Here is a 13,667-nt window from a genome sequence, read left to right on the forward strand (position 1 = left end):
CCTCTTTTTCTTCTTCCTCTGGGCCCAGCCCCCTTTCCACTTTTCACTAATCATTAAAACGGAAGCTCTTCTTGCTGGCTCTCAGCTTACCCAGCAGCCTAGCTGTTTGGGGATTCCCCACTCTGATCCATGCCTCCCAGGTGGGTGTTAGTGGTGAAGAAGGGATTTCCCACCCTGATCCATGCTTCCCAGGTGGTGGTGGTGGTGAAGAACCCACCTGCCAGTGCAGGAGACACGGGTTCGATCCCTGGATTGGGAAGATACCCTGGAGTAGGGCATGGCAACCCACTCCAGTATTCTTGCAGGGAGAACCCCATGGACAGAAGAGCCTGGTGGGCTACAGTCCACTGGGTCGCAAAGAATTGGACACAACTGGAGTGACTGAGCACATATCCTGATCTTGCTGTGAATGAGAAGCAGAGCCAGGAGGAGACCCCAGAGCACTAGCCGGAAGGGAGCAGAACAAGTCCTGGAGAGAAGTATCTCTTTATTTCCCTGGTCTCCACCAGCCTGGAGTTCACTCTGGGCCTCCTCACTGTTTTTACGTTAAAAGCAGAGAGGTCCTTCTAGGCTTTTACCCCAGAGAATTACAAACAGGAACTCAAACAGGTACTTGTACACCCATGTTCGTAGCAGCATTAATCACAATAGCCAAAGGTGAGAACAGCCTGAGTGTCCATTGATGAGTGAATGGATAAACAAAATGTGGTCCATACATAAGTCTGTTATTGTAACACAGTGTCTTATTCATCCACAAAAAGGTGTGAAATTCCGACACATTTTACAACATGAATGAGTCTTGAAAACATCAGAGGTGAAATAAGCCAGTCACAAAAGGACGGATGTTGTATGACACCACCTAAATGAGGTATGCAGAGGAGCCAAGTTCAGAGAGAAAGTAGAGCAGTTGCCAGGGGCTGTGTCAGGGGATGGAGGGCTGTTTAATGGGCACCAGGTTTCTGTTGGGATGATGACAATTTTCTGGAAATAGATAGTGATGGTGCTTACGTAATACTGTGAATGTACTTCAGTTCAATTCAGTTGCTCAGTCATGTCTGACTCTTTGCGACCCCATGGACTGCAGCATGCCAGGCATCCCTGTCCATCACCAACTCCTGCAGCTTGCTCAAACTCATGTCCATCGAGTCGGTGAGGCCATCCAACCATCTCATCCTCTTGTCATCCCCTTCTCCTCCTGCCTTCAATCTTTCCCAGCATCAGGGTCTTGTCCAATGAGTCAGTTCTTCGCATCAGGTGGCCAAAGTGTTGGAGTTTGAGCTTCAGCATCAGTCCTTCCAGTGAACACCTAGGACTGATTTCCTTTAGGATGGACTGGTTGGATCTCCTTGCAGTCCAAGGGACTCTCGAGAGCCTTCTCCAACACCACAGTTCAAAAGCATCAATTCTTCGGCACTCAGCTTTCTTTATAGTCCAACTCTCACATCCGTACATGACCACTGGAAAAACCATAGCTTGATGCATGTACTTAATGCCACTGAATTGTATGCTTGAAAATGGCTTCAGTGGTATGTTTTGAATTATAGATACTTTACCTTTGTTGAAAGTGAGGGAGTGAGTGCCTGGCTAATGGCCTAGGAGATGGATGATGTAGGCCCAGTCTCCTGTCTTCCACCTCCCTCTTCTCTGGTAAAGAGAGAAAGCTCGGGGCTTTTCTTCTGAAGGAGGGACCTGCACCCTGGTTGGGGTTCATTGTAGAACAGACAAATGAGCCCAACCCAAGTGATGCCCCAGGAATGGGTCTCCCTGGGGGGAGAGACACGGGAGGAGGGGGTCGGCAAAGGGGCGTCACAGACTGGTCACTACTGGGCCTCTGGGCTCCGTGCCCTGGGTCACCCTGCGGGACCACGGAGAAGGTGCCTCAGCTGTTATCTGAGAGACCGAGAGAGGGGGTTTGTCCCCATCCAGGGCTGCCACGGCGGCTGTCAGCTCCTCCCGCTCCGAGGTGCAGGGGCCAGCGGGGCTCCTGCAGGGGCTGTTGGCATGTGTCCGAGGAGCCCTGGGCAGCCGAGGGGACGTGCAGTCAGGCTGCGCGGGAGACCCTGCCTGGGCCGCAGTGACTGGAGTAGGAGGGCGTCTCCAAGACCAGCGACCAGTGTGGGGGCTGCTCCTTTTCCCTCTGGGCACCAGGATTCTCCAGGGTGGGAATGTGTCTCAAGTCCCCCCTTTCGTCAGTGAGCCAGGAGGGGGTGATTTCTGCCCCCCGCCTCCCTCCCGGGACGATGGTGTGGCCCCGTGACAGGCCCATGGGAAGGCCCAGCAGGGCAGGGCTGAGCCTGCTGTGTAGGCCGGGCCGGGCACTCGGTCCTCCTGGAAACACTCCTGTCTAGTTCCTACAGAGCCCAGCCCTCTGCCCGCTCCTGAGACAGGAGCCAGAAGCCCGTGATAAGATCTGAAGTTCTTCGAGGAATCATGGGCGGGGCCTTAGACATTGGCCTTTTCTGCAGGCAGCTCCTTTTCAGCCTTCTCTGGGCACTGACCTTATCACCCCATCCTGCTGAGGCCGGCCGCCTGCCCAGGGCCGTGCGTGAGTGAGGCACGGGGCCCAGCCCTCTCGAGCCTGCAGACCAGTGGAGGTTAGGACACACACACACACACAGCACTGAAGAATTCACTGGGCTTTGGAAGGACGGTGGTAAAAGGAGTGGGAGATTTCCTGAGGGCCTGAGCAGGCTGCCAGGAGGTGGGATGGTAAAGCCCAGGAAGCTCAGCTCCATGCCCTGTGATGACCTAGATGGATGGGATGGCGGGGGCTGGGCGGGGGGCAGTGAGAGGAAGTCCAGAAGGGCGGGGATGTACGTATGCATGTACCTGAGCTGGGCTTCCCAGGTGGCACTAGTGGTAAAGGACCCGCCCCTCCTGCCAGTGTAGGAGATGTAAGAGGTGCAGGTTTGATCCCTGGGTGAGGACTATCCCCAGGAAAAGGACATGGCAACCCACTCCAGTATTCTTGCCTGGAGAATCCCATGGACAGAGGAGCCTGGCGGGCTACACCAGTCCATGGGGTCTTGCAGAGTTGGACACAACTTAGCACGCACGCATACCTGATTCACTTTGTTGTACAGTAGAAACTAACGCAATGTTGTAAAGCAATTATATTCTAATAAAAAAAGAGGCAGTGAGGTGCAGGTCGACTGGAGCTCCGCTGTGTGATCTTGGGCAAGTTACTTAACCTCTCTGAACCCTAGTTTTCTCTTTTTGTATCGATTGCATAGAGTTACACTGAGGGGTAAGTGGATGAAGGCCTTGGATGGAGTGCTGAGGAGGGTGCTGTTCCAGGCTACTCGTGCAGGTACATTAGCAGCTCCTGTTATTAATAGGGGTTGCCATATTCATACCCCTAGACTGAGACTGGGTGAATCCTTTGCCCACTCACTGCTGTTAAAGCCAGGGATTGGGCTAGTTGGCACTGGCCTCTAAGGTTCTAGCCCCTCGTGAGTATAAGGACCCTGAGACTGGGCAGGTGGAAGGAAGGGGAAAGTGACTTTGGGTGAGGGACACAGTGTGAGCAAAAGCACAGAGGCAGAAAGAGGATCCCGTGTTAGTGGTTTATTGCCACAAACTTAAAGGCTTAGAATGATGCCTGTTTATCATCTCACAGGGCTGGAAGTCAGAAGCCCCTCTCGGTATAGCAGGAAGCTGAAATCAGGGTGTCGGTCAGGCTGAGTTCTGGTCTGGAGGCTCTGGGAGACAAAACCTGTCCCCAAACTCAGGGCTTGTTGAATTTACTTCTTGCTGTTGCAGGCCGGAAGCACTTTTCCTGATCAGTCATTGACCAGGAATGGCTCTCAGCCTCTCAAGGCTGCCCACGAACCTTGTACACATTCCTTCTCCTTCAGGCCAGCAACTCTGTCTCTCCCTCCAGCCCCAGATGTAAGGGGCTCATGTGATTGGGTCAGGCCCTCCTGAATACCGAGTCTTCAGGTCTGCTGACTTGGAGTTTAATTACATTTACAAAATCCTTTCCCAGGAGTTCCTAGGTTAATGTTTGATTGAGTAACTGGGAGAAGGTGTATGCTCAGGGCTCTCTTGAGTTCTGAAGCCTGCCACACTTGACTTACATTCAGGACAAAAAGCAGAGTGGCCAGGGGGCAGGAGGCAGCTGTCTGAGCGGTGGGGTTGGTGGTAGGAAGGACGTAAGAGCACTCTGGGCCTTGGGTGGCAGGTGGAGGAAGTGGCCCTCGCACCACTAGGCACACTTATTTCAATCTGAGCAAAGTGCCTGCCTGCACACTCACCGCCACCCAGGCCCCCATCCCTGGGTTCCCCCAGTCTGAAGAGAGCACCCAAGCCTGAAACCATAGTCTCCTCCCTCTGGGGCAGGTGGACACACCCACGAGCCCCGAGGTTACTGAGCTCAGAAGCCCAGCACCTACCCTCTGTAGCTGGTCTGGGGTCCAAGGGAGGCTGGATCTCATGCAGCAGCCAAGAGCCAAAACCTGAATCCGGAAATCAGCTGGAGAACGTGTGTCCACTTGCGTGACCATCCTTCCCGTGGTCCGCGCAGCCTCCAGGGAGCCTGTCGAGGGTTTGGGGGAGTCAGCATTCACGGTCTCGCAGCATTTCTGGAACCCCTAGGGCCGCTTCTTGTCCTGTTTTGGATCCATTACGATTGAAAACTCAACAAACTCTTAAGTGTTGGTGAATAACTGTGTCCTAAAAAAGCTCTCAGTAATCCAAGGTTTTGAAATTCAAGTGTTCTCTAAACATACTAGGAAGTTGTCTTTATTATCCACAACACGTTCAAGGCTCCGAAAGCCCTTTGTGGTCTCAGCCCGTGCATTTACTTGGGTCTTTGTTGAGCGACCTCACTCACTTCACTTTGTGTGTCTAAGGCTGGTGATTTGGTAGAGGACCCTTGTACTAGTTCTGATGGTGAAGCCGTGTGCAATCTCTGCTTTTTCTGCTCAGTCTGCTCCCCCTGGAAAGCACTGATTTCCAGACAGTGGAAGGGACGCCAGACCAGCTTTAAAGCCCCTTCCTGTCAGGAGTAGGGGTTGGGGGGTGTCCCTGCTAGGAAGGGACCTAGTGGTAAGAATGGTTCTAGCTTTCTCAACTTCCAGGTGGGCTGTGGGGAGCTTTGAGGACAAGAGTGGACAGTGGAGGTGTCCCTGCAGGCCTGGGCCCCTGCAGCTGCTAGGTTAACCAGTCCTCTTGGAGACGGACAGCTTTTTATTTTTTTTAAGCAATGCCTCAAGGCATATAGGATCTTAGTTCCTTGACCAGGGATGGAACCTATGTCCTATGCAGTGAAAGTGCAGAGTCCTAACCCCTGGACTGCCAGGGAATTCCTCCTAGGGACAGCAGTTTTATTGGTGGACTTTAATAGATATCCATAGAACACTGGTCAAACTTTATGTTAAGCTTCTCAGGGAGAGGGCCTGAGCTGTTACTGAGGGCGTCATGCTTCTATGGAGGGTGACCAGGCAGTGTCCAAGGCTGAACCATGCCCTCCCAGGCAACCCGCTGGGCCTTACACATTGTATCATTAAAAGCTAGTCATGTCCTTAGAGACTGAGTATAGCGTGTGTCCTACTGGACACATCATTAACAGGGCCGCAGAATCACGTTATCGCCTACCGTCTTCACCAAATTTAGGAATAGTCTGGTGTCCAAAAAGAAAACATGTCTTTGGAAGGAGGTATTCCTTGGAGGCGCAGGCCCTTTAAACCGTCTATGTCTGGGGACCCCCTGTATGTCTCAATGCTGGAGTCAGGGACATAGACACCTGCAGTCAGTCTTATTCTGCTTTATGATAGATTTTGTTAACTCCATGTTGGGAAATGGGGCTGGAAGTGGTAGGCTGGGTCCAATTTTCCACTTTCTCCTGAGTGGTAAGGTCTAGGTATGAACTGACACCCAGCATGGCTCCAGTTACAATGCTGGACGATTAGGCACAATACTGGCACTTCTCTGGGCCTGAGTCTCCTTCCCGACCCCCCAGGAGGAATCACAGCTTCCTCTTCACTCGATAAAGGCCAGCCGGCACCCCACTGACTGCTCCAGAGCTTGGGAGAGGGCAGGATGGATGAGGGAGTGCCTCCGGGAGGGGGAGGGCTTCTCAGGTGGGGTCCCCATCTCTGCCTCCAGCAGCGTCGTCTCACCGAGCCCATCTGTCCTCTGCCTCCCGCAGCCCAGGCCCCTGAGTGGGAGGGATGGAGAACTCTTCAGCAGCGTCCGCCTCCTCCGAGGCCGGGAGCAGCCGCTCCCAGGAGATCGAGGAGCTGGAGCGCTTCATTGACAGCTACGTGCTGGAGTACCAGGTGCAGGGGCTGCTGGCCGACAAGACGGAGGGTGACGGCGAGAGCGAGAAGACGCAGTCCCACGTCTCCCAGGTAACACCACCCAGGAGGGCATGGGGCTCGGCAAGCTCAGAGGGGTGCTAAGGGGCCCTGGCTCCAGGCAGCGTCCCTGTCAAGTGCGGCCCTAGATTGCCAAGGTGGGGATGGCCCCCTAACCAGAGTGTGGGATCCAGGCAGGAAGCCCCCGGCTGTGCACTCCTGGCCCCTCTGACCCCACTGGGCAGCTTGGGCCTGGCAGACTCACAATTCATGGAACCCTCGTTTATTGAGCACCTGCTGTGTGCAAGGCACTGCTCCCTGCTCCATGAGCCACAAGCTCATGTTCTAGCAGACATCTGATGATTGAAGCTCATCCAAAGGCACACCATCAAAAGTCTGTCACTTCTGAATGGGTCCTCTGATGTCGAATACAGGCAGTTGTTGGCAGCCAAAGATCGTGTCTCTCAGGCCTCACCCAGGGCTCTGTGTGCCAGACCTCGTGACGCACATGAAGCCTTCAGACCAGAATCTCAGGTCTGAAGCTCTGGAGCTTCCCTGCTGCTGGCCAGTCTGTGGCAGCCCTGGTGGAAGGTGAACTCTGCTGAAAGACTGTGGGTTGAGATTTGGAAGTTTCCACTTCTCCAGAGTAGAATGTGAACCATTAACGGAAGCGACCATGTCAAGTGTGTCTTTGCTGAGCATGATAAATCCTCAGTAGATCATTGTTCAAAAGTTGGTTCCATATTGCTTCTAGCTGCCTGTGTGACCTCAGGCAAGCAGACCCCTCAACTTCTCTGAGGCTTGGCTTTCTTATCTGGTGAATGAGGATGATCCTGCCATCTCAGGAATGTTGGAAGTTCAGAGGTGATCAGATCAGATCAGATCAGTCGCTCAGTCGTGTCCGACTCTTTGTGACCCCATGATTCGCAACACGCCAGGCCCCCCTATCCATCACCAACTCCTGGAGTTCACTCAGACTCACGTCTACTGAGTCAGTGATGCCATCCAGCCATCCTCATCCTCTGTCGTCCCCTTCTCCTCCTGCCCCCAATCCCTCCCAGCATCAGAGTCTTTTCCAATGAGTCAACTCTTCGCATGAGGTGGCCAAAGTACTGGAGTTTCAGCTTTAGCATCATTCCTTCCAAAGAAATCCCAGGGCTGATCTCCTTCAGAATGGACTGGTTGGATCTCCTTGCAGTCCAAGGGACTCTCAAGAGTCTTCTCCAACACCACAGTTCAAAAGCATCAATTCTTTGGCGCTCAGCCTTCTTCACAGTCCAACTCTCACATCTATACATGACCACAGGAAAAACCATAGCCTTGACTAGACGGACCTTTGTTGGCAAAGTAATGTCTCTACTTTTGAATATGCTATCTAGGTTGGTCATCACTTTCCTTCCAAGGAGTAAGCGTCTTTTAATTTCATGGCTGCTGTCACCATCTGTAGTGATTTTGGAGCCCAGAAAAATAAAGTCTGACACTGTTTCCACAGTTTCCCCATCTAGTTCCCATGAGTGTGGTGGGACCGGATGCCATGATCTTAGTTTTCTGAATGTTGAGCTTTAAGCCAACTTTTTCACTCTCCTCTTTCACTTTCATCAAGAGGCTTTTTAGTTTCTCTTCACTTTCTGCCATAAGGGTGGTGTCATCTGCATATCTGAGTTATTGATATTTCTCGGCAATCTTGATTCCAGCTTGTGTTTCTTCCAGTCCAGCGTTTCTCATGATGTACTCTGCATATAAGTTAAATAAACAGGGTGACAATATACAGCCTTGTGAACTCCTTTTCCTATTTGGAACCAGTCTGTTGTTCCATGTCCAGTTCTAACTGTTGCTTCTGACCTGCATACAAATTTCTCAAGAGGCAGATCAGGTGGTCTGGTATTCCCATCTCTTTCAGAATTTTCCACAGTTTATTGTGATCCACACAGTCAAAGGCTTTGGCATAGTCAATAAAGCAGAAATAGATGTTTTTCTGGAACTCTCTTGCTTTTTCTATGATCCAGCAGATGTTGGCAATTTGATCTCTGGTTCCTCTGCCTTTTCTAAAACCAGCTTGAACATCAGGAAGTTCACGGTTCACATATTGCTGAAGCCTGGCTTGGAGAATTTTAAGCATTACTTTACTAGTGTGTGAGGTGAGTGCAATTGTGCGGTAGTTTGAGCATTCTTTGGCATTGCCTTTCTTTGGGATTGGAATGAAAACTGACCTTTTCCAGTCCTGTGGCCACTGCTGAGTTTTCTAAATTTGCTGGCATATTGAGTGCAGCATTTTCACAGCATCATCTTTCAGGATTTGGAATAGCTCAACTGGAATTCCATCACCTCCACTAGCTTTGTTCGTAGTGATGCTTTCTAAGGCCCACTTGACTTCACATTCCAGGATGTCTGGCTCTAGATGAGTGATCACACCATCATGATTATCTGGGTCGTGAAGATTTTTTTGTACAGTTCTTCTGTATTCTTGCCACCTCTTCTTAATATCTTCTGCTTCTGTTAGGTCCATACCATTTCTGTCCTTTATCGAGCTCATCTTTGCATGAAATGTTCCTTTGGTATCTCTGATTTTCTTGAAGAGATCCCTAGTCTTTCCCATTCTGTTGTTTTCCTCTATTTCTTTGCATTGATCACTGAAGAAGGCTTTCTTATCTCTTCTTGCTATTCTTTGGAACTCTGCATTCAGATGTTTATATCTTTCCTTTTCTCCTTTGCTTTTCACTTCTCTTCTTTTCACAGCTATTTGTAAGTCCTCCCCAGACAGCCATTTTGCTTTTTTGCATTGCTTTTCTATGGGAATGGTCTTGATCCCTGTCTCCTGTACAATGTCACGAACCTCATTCCATAGTTCATCAGGCACTCTATCTATCAGATCTAGGCCCTTAAATCTATTTCTCACTTCCACTATATAATCATAAGGGATTTGATTTAGGTCATACCTGAATGGTCTAGTGGTTTTCCCTACTTTCTTCAATTTAAGTCTGAATTTGGCAATAAGGAGTTCATGGTCTGAGCCACAGTCAGCTCCTGGTCTTGTTTTTGCTGACTGTATAGAGCTTCTCCATCTTTGGCTGCAAAGAATATAATCAATCTGATTTCGGTGTTGACCATCTGGTGATGTCCATGTGTAGAGTCTTCTCTTGTGTTGTTGGAAGAGGGTGTTTGTTATGACCAGAGCATTTTCTTGGCAAAACTCTATCAGTCTTTGCCCTGCTTCATTCTGTATTACAAGGCCAAATTTGCCTGTTACTCCAGGTGTTTCTTGACTTCCTACTTTTGCATTCCAGTCCCCTATAATGAAAAGAACATCTTTTTTGGGTGTTAGTTCTAAAAGGTCTTGTAGGTCTTCATAGAACCGTTCAACTTCAGCTTCTTTAGCATTACTGGTTGGGGCATAGACTTGGATTACTGTGATATTGAATGGTTTGCCTTGGAAACGAACAGAGATCATTCTGTCGTTTTTGAGATTGCATCCAAGTACTGCATTACAGACTCTTTTGTTGACCATGATGGCCACTCCATTTCTTCTGAGGGATTCCTGCCCGCAGTAGTAGATATAATGGTCATCTGAGTTAAATTCACCCATTCCAGTCCATTTCAGTTCACTGATTCTTAGAATGTCGACATTCACTCTTGCCATCCCTTGTTTGACCACTTTCAATTTGCCTTGATTCATGGACCTGACATTCCAGGTTCCTATGCAATATTGCTCTTTACAGCATCGGACCTTGCTTCTATCACCAGTCACATCCACAGCTGAGTATTGTTTTTGCTTTGGCTCCATCCCTTCATTCTTTCTGGAGTTATTTCTCTACTGATCTCCAGTAGCATATTGGGCACCTACTGACCTGGGGAGTTCCTCTTTCAGTATCCTATCATTTTGCCTTTTCATACTGTTCATGGGGTTCTCAAGGCAAGGATACTGAAGTGGTTTGCCATTCCCTTCTCCAGTGGACCACATTCTGTCAGATCTCTCCACCATGACCCGCCCGCCTTGGGTTGCCCCACGGGCATGGCTTAGTTTCATTGAGTTAGACAGGCTGTGGTCCTAGTGTGATTAGATTGACTAGTTTTCTGTGAGTATGGTTTCAGTGTGTTTGCCCTCTGATGCCCTCTTGCAACACCTACCGTCTTACTTGGGTTTCTCTTACCTTGGACGTGGGGTATCTCTTCACGGCTGCTCCAGCGAAGCACAGCCATTGTTCCTTACCTTGGACGAGGGGTATCTCCTCACCACTGCCCTTCCTGACCTTCAACGTGGGATGGCTCCTCTAGGCCCTCCTGCGCCCGCGAGGCTCTTAGGTCTCCTGCACCAGCAGGCAGGTTCTTCACCGCTGAGCCACCTGGACCTGCTCAGAGGTGATAAGAGGCTCAAAAACTCTGGAGGAGCAGGGTGTTGTCTGTATCTGGAGGTTCAGGAGGGTCTCTTCTGCTCAGGGTCTGAGGCCCCGCGTTGATCTCTTGTACTTGTCCACCCTCAAGCCCAGGGCTCCCTCCCAAGTAGTGAGGAGCCACATGTGGCCCCTGGTTTGGAGGAAAGCCAAGTGCAGCTGTCTGACTCACCATCTGGGTGGGCAGCAGATCCAGACCCTCCAGCTTTTAGACGGCCAGGATGAACTTGTGGCTTTCCTGGCACTCAGGACCAGGAGTGGCCCTGGGAAATTCTGAAACCAAAACAGTGCAGCTCAGATTGGGACTTGAACCCACACTCTTAGTTGAGATCACACACTTGTCAAGACTTCGTGAAGCTCGGGTTTTGATGTCTCAGAAAGAATCCAGTGAGAGACAAAATGATAGGTAAGAAGTGAATTTATTTAGAGTGAAACATACTCCACAGAGTGTGGGCCATCTTGGAGGACCAGAGGCTCTGAAGTATGGCTTGGTTAGTTTTTATGGGCTGGGTAATTTCACAGGCTAATGAGTGGGAGGATTCTAACTCTTTCGGGTGGGAGGGAGGGCAAGGATTTCCAGGCATTGGGCCGTTGCCCACTATTTAGCCTTTCAGGGTTAGCTCTGAACTGTTATGGTGCTGATTTATTTAGCTAATATATTACAATGAAGATATAATGAGGCTCAAGTTGAATCTGGAAGTTGAATCTTTCACCATCTTGGATCTAGGTAGTTCTAATCGGTTTTTGTCATGTCCTGTGACTATATGGCTTCCCTGGTATGTGGACTCTGGGGCTTCCCTGATAGTTCAGTTGGTAAAGAACCCACCTGCAAGGCAGGAGACACCAGTTCGATTCCTGGGTTGAGAAGATCCCCTGGAGAAGGGATAGGCTACACACTCCAGTATTCTTGGGCTTCCCTGGTGGCTCAGCTGGTTAAGAATCCGCCTGCAATGTGGGAGAGACCTGGGTTGGATCCCTGGGTTCGAAAGAACCCCTGGTGAAGGGAAAGGCTACCCACTCCAGTATTCTGGCCTGGAGAATTCCATGGACTGTACAGTCCATGGAGTTGCAAAGAGTCGGACACGACTGAGCGACTTTCACTTTCATGACTTATGTTGTTCTTCTCGAGGTTGCGCTCTGTCCCCTTCCTTCCTGTTTCAAAGCCATGGTGCTGCCTGCCTTATCCCCATTGGAGGGTAGGGAAAGGAAGATCAGCCCTGAGAGAGAAATGGAAATATATGTGATGCTTTCCTGGTGTCCTTGAAGTTCTAAGATCACAGGAAGTAGCGAGCCTGTAATCTGTTCAGTATTCAAGCTGCAAGTGTGTAGTGAACACCTGCTCTGCACCTGGCGCTGTCCTAGGACCATGTACCCGGGAGTGAGCAAAAGAGAGGAGGAGCTCACCCCTTGTGGCCCTTATTCCGGTGGTGGATGGCAACTGCTCTGGGGGAAAATAAATCGAGAAAATGGAGTGTGAGGAGTGATGAGGGTCAGGAGGTGTTTGCAGTTGTAAATGGGATGTCAGGAAGATGTCATCAAAGGCGGTGGAGGCATAAGCCTGGATGGGAGTGGTCAAGGGCAGAGGGGCTGGTTGCTGGAGCAAAGGCCTTGAGTAGATGAGAGGGCTTGGCCTTGGCTCCAGCCCCACGGAGAGGCACGGGGCTGGTCTGGCACGTGCTGCCTGTCTCCCCCACGGTGTAGGGGACTCCTGTGGCCTCCAGCAGAGCATCCCCTGAAGTTTCCTCCATGTGAAATGGGCTCTTCCAAGAGAGGGGTCTCAGGAAGCTGTGAAGCTTCACCCCAGGGGAGCACTTTGCGAGTGGTAGAATCTCCGTTCCCATCAGGGAGAATTGGGAAGGAGGGGCCTTCCCAGTGCCTCTGCCCTCTCTGTAGGACCAGCTAAGCTCTCAGGACACAGAGCCTCAATCTGGGCCCTGCAGTCCCGGCTCCTGCTCCTGGGATAGGTTGGGCCTAGCCATGCCCGGATATCCACATCTGGAGCAGCTGTTAAACAGATGCTAGCTGTGAGGCAGAGTGTGGAAAACACTTGCGCCATCTAGATGCATTCCTTAAGCCGCCTGCATTCCCTGAGGTTCCCTGGAAGAATGCAAGCACCTGGCAGGATCCTGGGGTCCGCCTGTGCGCTGCTGGCCAAGGGGCGTACATTCCAATCCTGCTCCCACCAACTACTCCCCCACAACCCTAAACAGCTGGAGTCCAGACTCCAGGGGAGGGGGCAGCTGTGGCGACTCTAAGCAAGGCCAGGGTTAGAAGTGTCGGCATAACTACTTCTTCGGAAAAAACACAATCTCTTTATTGACACCACTTAATGGGAAATCTTTCTGCTAAAGCACTTTTGCTTGTTTTTGCTTAACCTGATGACTGTTTTAAAGGGAAGCCAAAGACAAAAACAAAAAAAACCTCAGAGAATGTCCCAGGCTGCCTGTCTGCAGTGGTGTTTTGATGTTTCTGGGAGAGAAAATTGTTAAGAATCTTGGAAACCTAGAGAAGACTTGAGGGAGTGGAGAAGAATGTTGCTTTTCAGTGGGTGAGGTCGTTTTTTAGGATCTGAGAGATGACAGTTGACTCTCGGGAAGAAAATACCTCGAGATGCTTGTAGAGGGTGTTCCCCCTGCCCCTGCCCCACCCACAACTAGGAAGGAAAATGAATGGATGGATGGATGGATGGGAGGGAGAGAAGAAGAGAGAGAGGTTCCTTTTTATCCTAGATGAGTAACCCAGAGAATGTATGTTCTGTTTCCCAACATGTTTGGGATATCAATTTAAAATTACCCCACACATTTTAAGAGTGCCTCCCTTCCAGTGGATTCCAAGTCCGCAAAAGCACATCCTGAAAGTTGTCCTTACTCTGTCCTTGGGAGGAGGGAGGTGATGGCTCTGTTCTGCAGAAGAGAAAATCTGAGATGCAGAGGTGGGACATAGCCAAACCCCACTGCATGGTGGTGGCTGAGCTGGGTCC

At 50.6% G+C, this 13,667-nt stretch overlaps 1 protein-coding gene across 6 annotated transcripts in view; it reads left to right on the forward strand.

Annotated features, from left to right (window-relative positions):
- CTIF (cap binding complex dependent translation initiation factor) overlaps positions 1–13,667 on the forward strand; it is a 323,017-nt gene that overhangs the window by 69,885 nt on the left and 239,465 nt on the right. For 4 of the 6 annotated variants that reach the window (XM_070361994.1, XM_070362000.1, XM_070361995.1 and 1 more), the window contains exon 2: positions 6,152–6,353. In XM_070361994.1, coding sequence (XP_070218095.1) covers positions 6,174–6,353 — 180 coding nt within the window. In that variant the 5' untranslated portion in view covers positions 6,152–6,173. Of the gene's footprint in view, positions 1–780; positions 869–3,233; positions 3,311–6,151; positions 6,354–13,667 lie in introns of those variants that run through there. The other 2 variants (XM_070361998.1, XM_070361996.1) reach the window with 2 other exon arrangements.

Source organism: Bos mutus, chromosome 24 (genome assembly GCF_027580195.1).
Source record: "Bos mutus isolate GX-2022 chromosome 24, NWIPB_WYAK_1.1, whole genome shotgun sequence".
Taxonomy (NCBI): Eukaryota; Metazoa; Chordata; class Mammalia; order Artiodactyla; family Bovidae; genus Bos; species Bos mutus.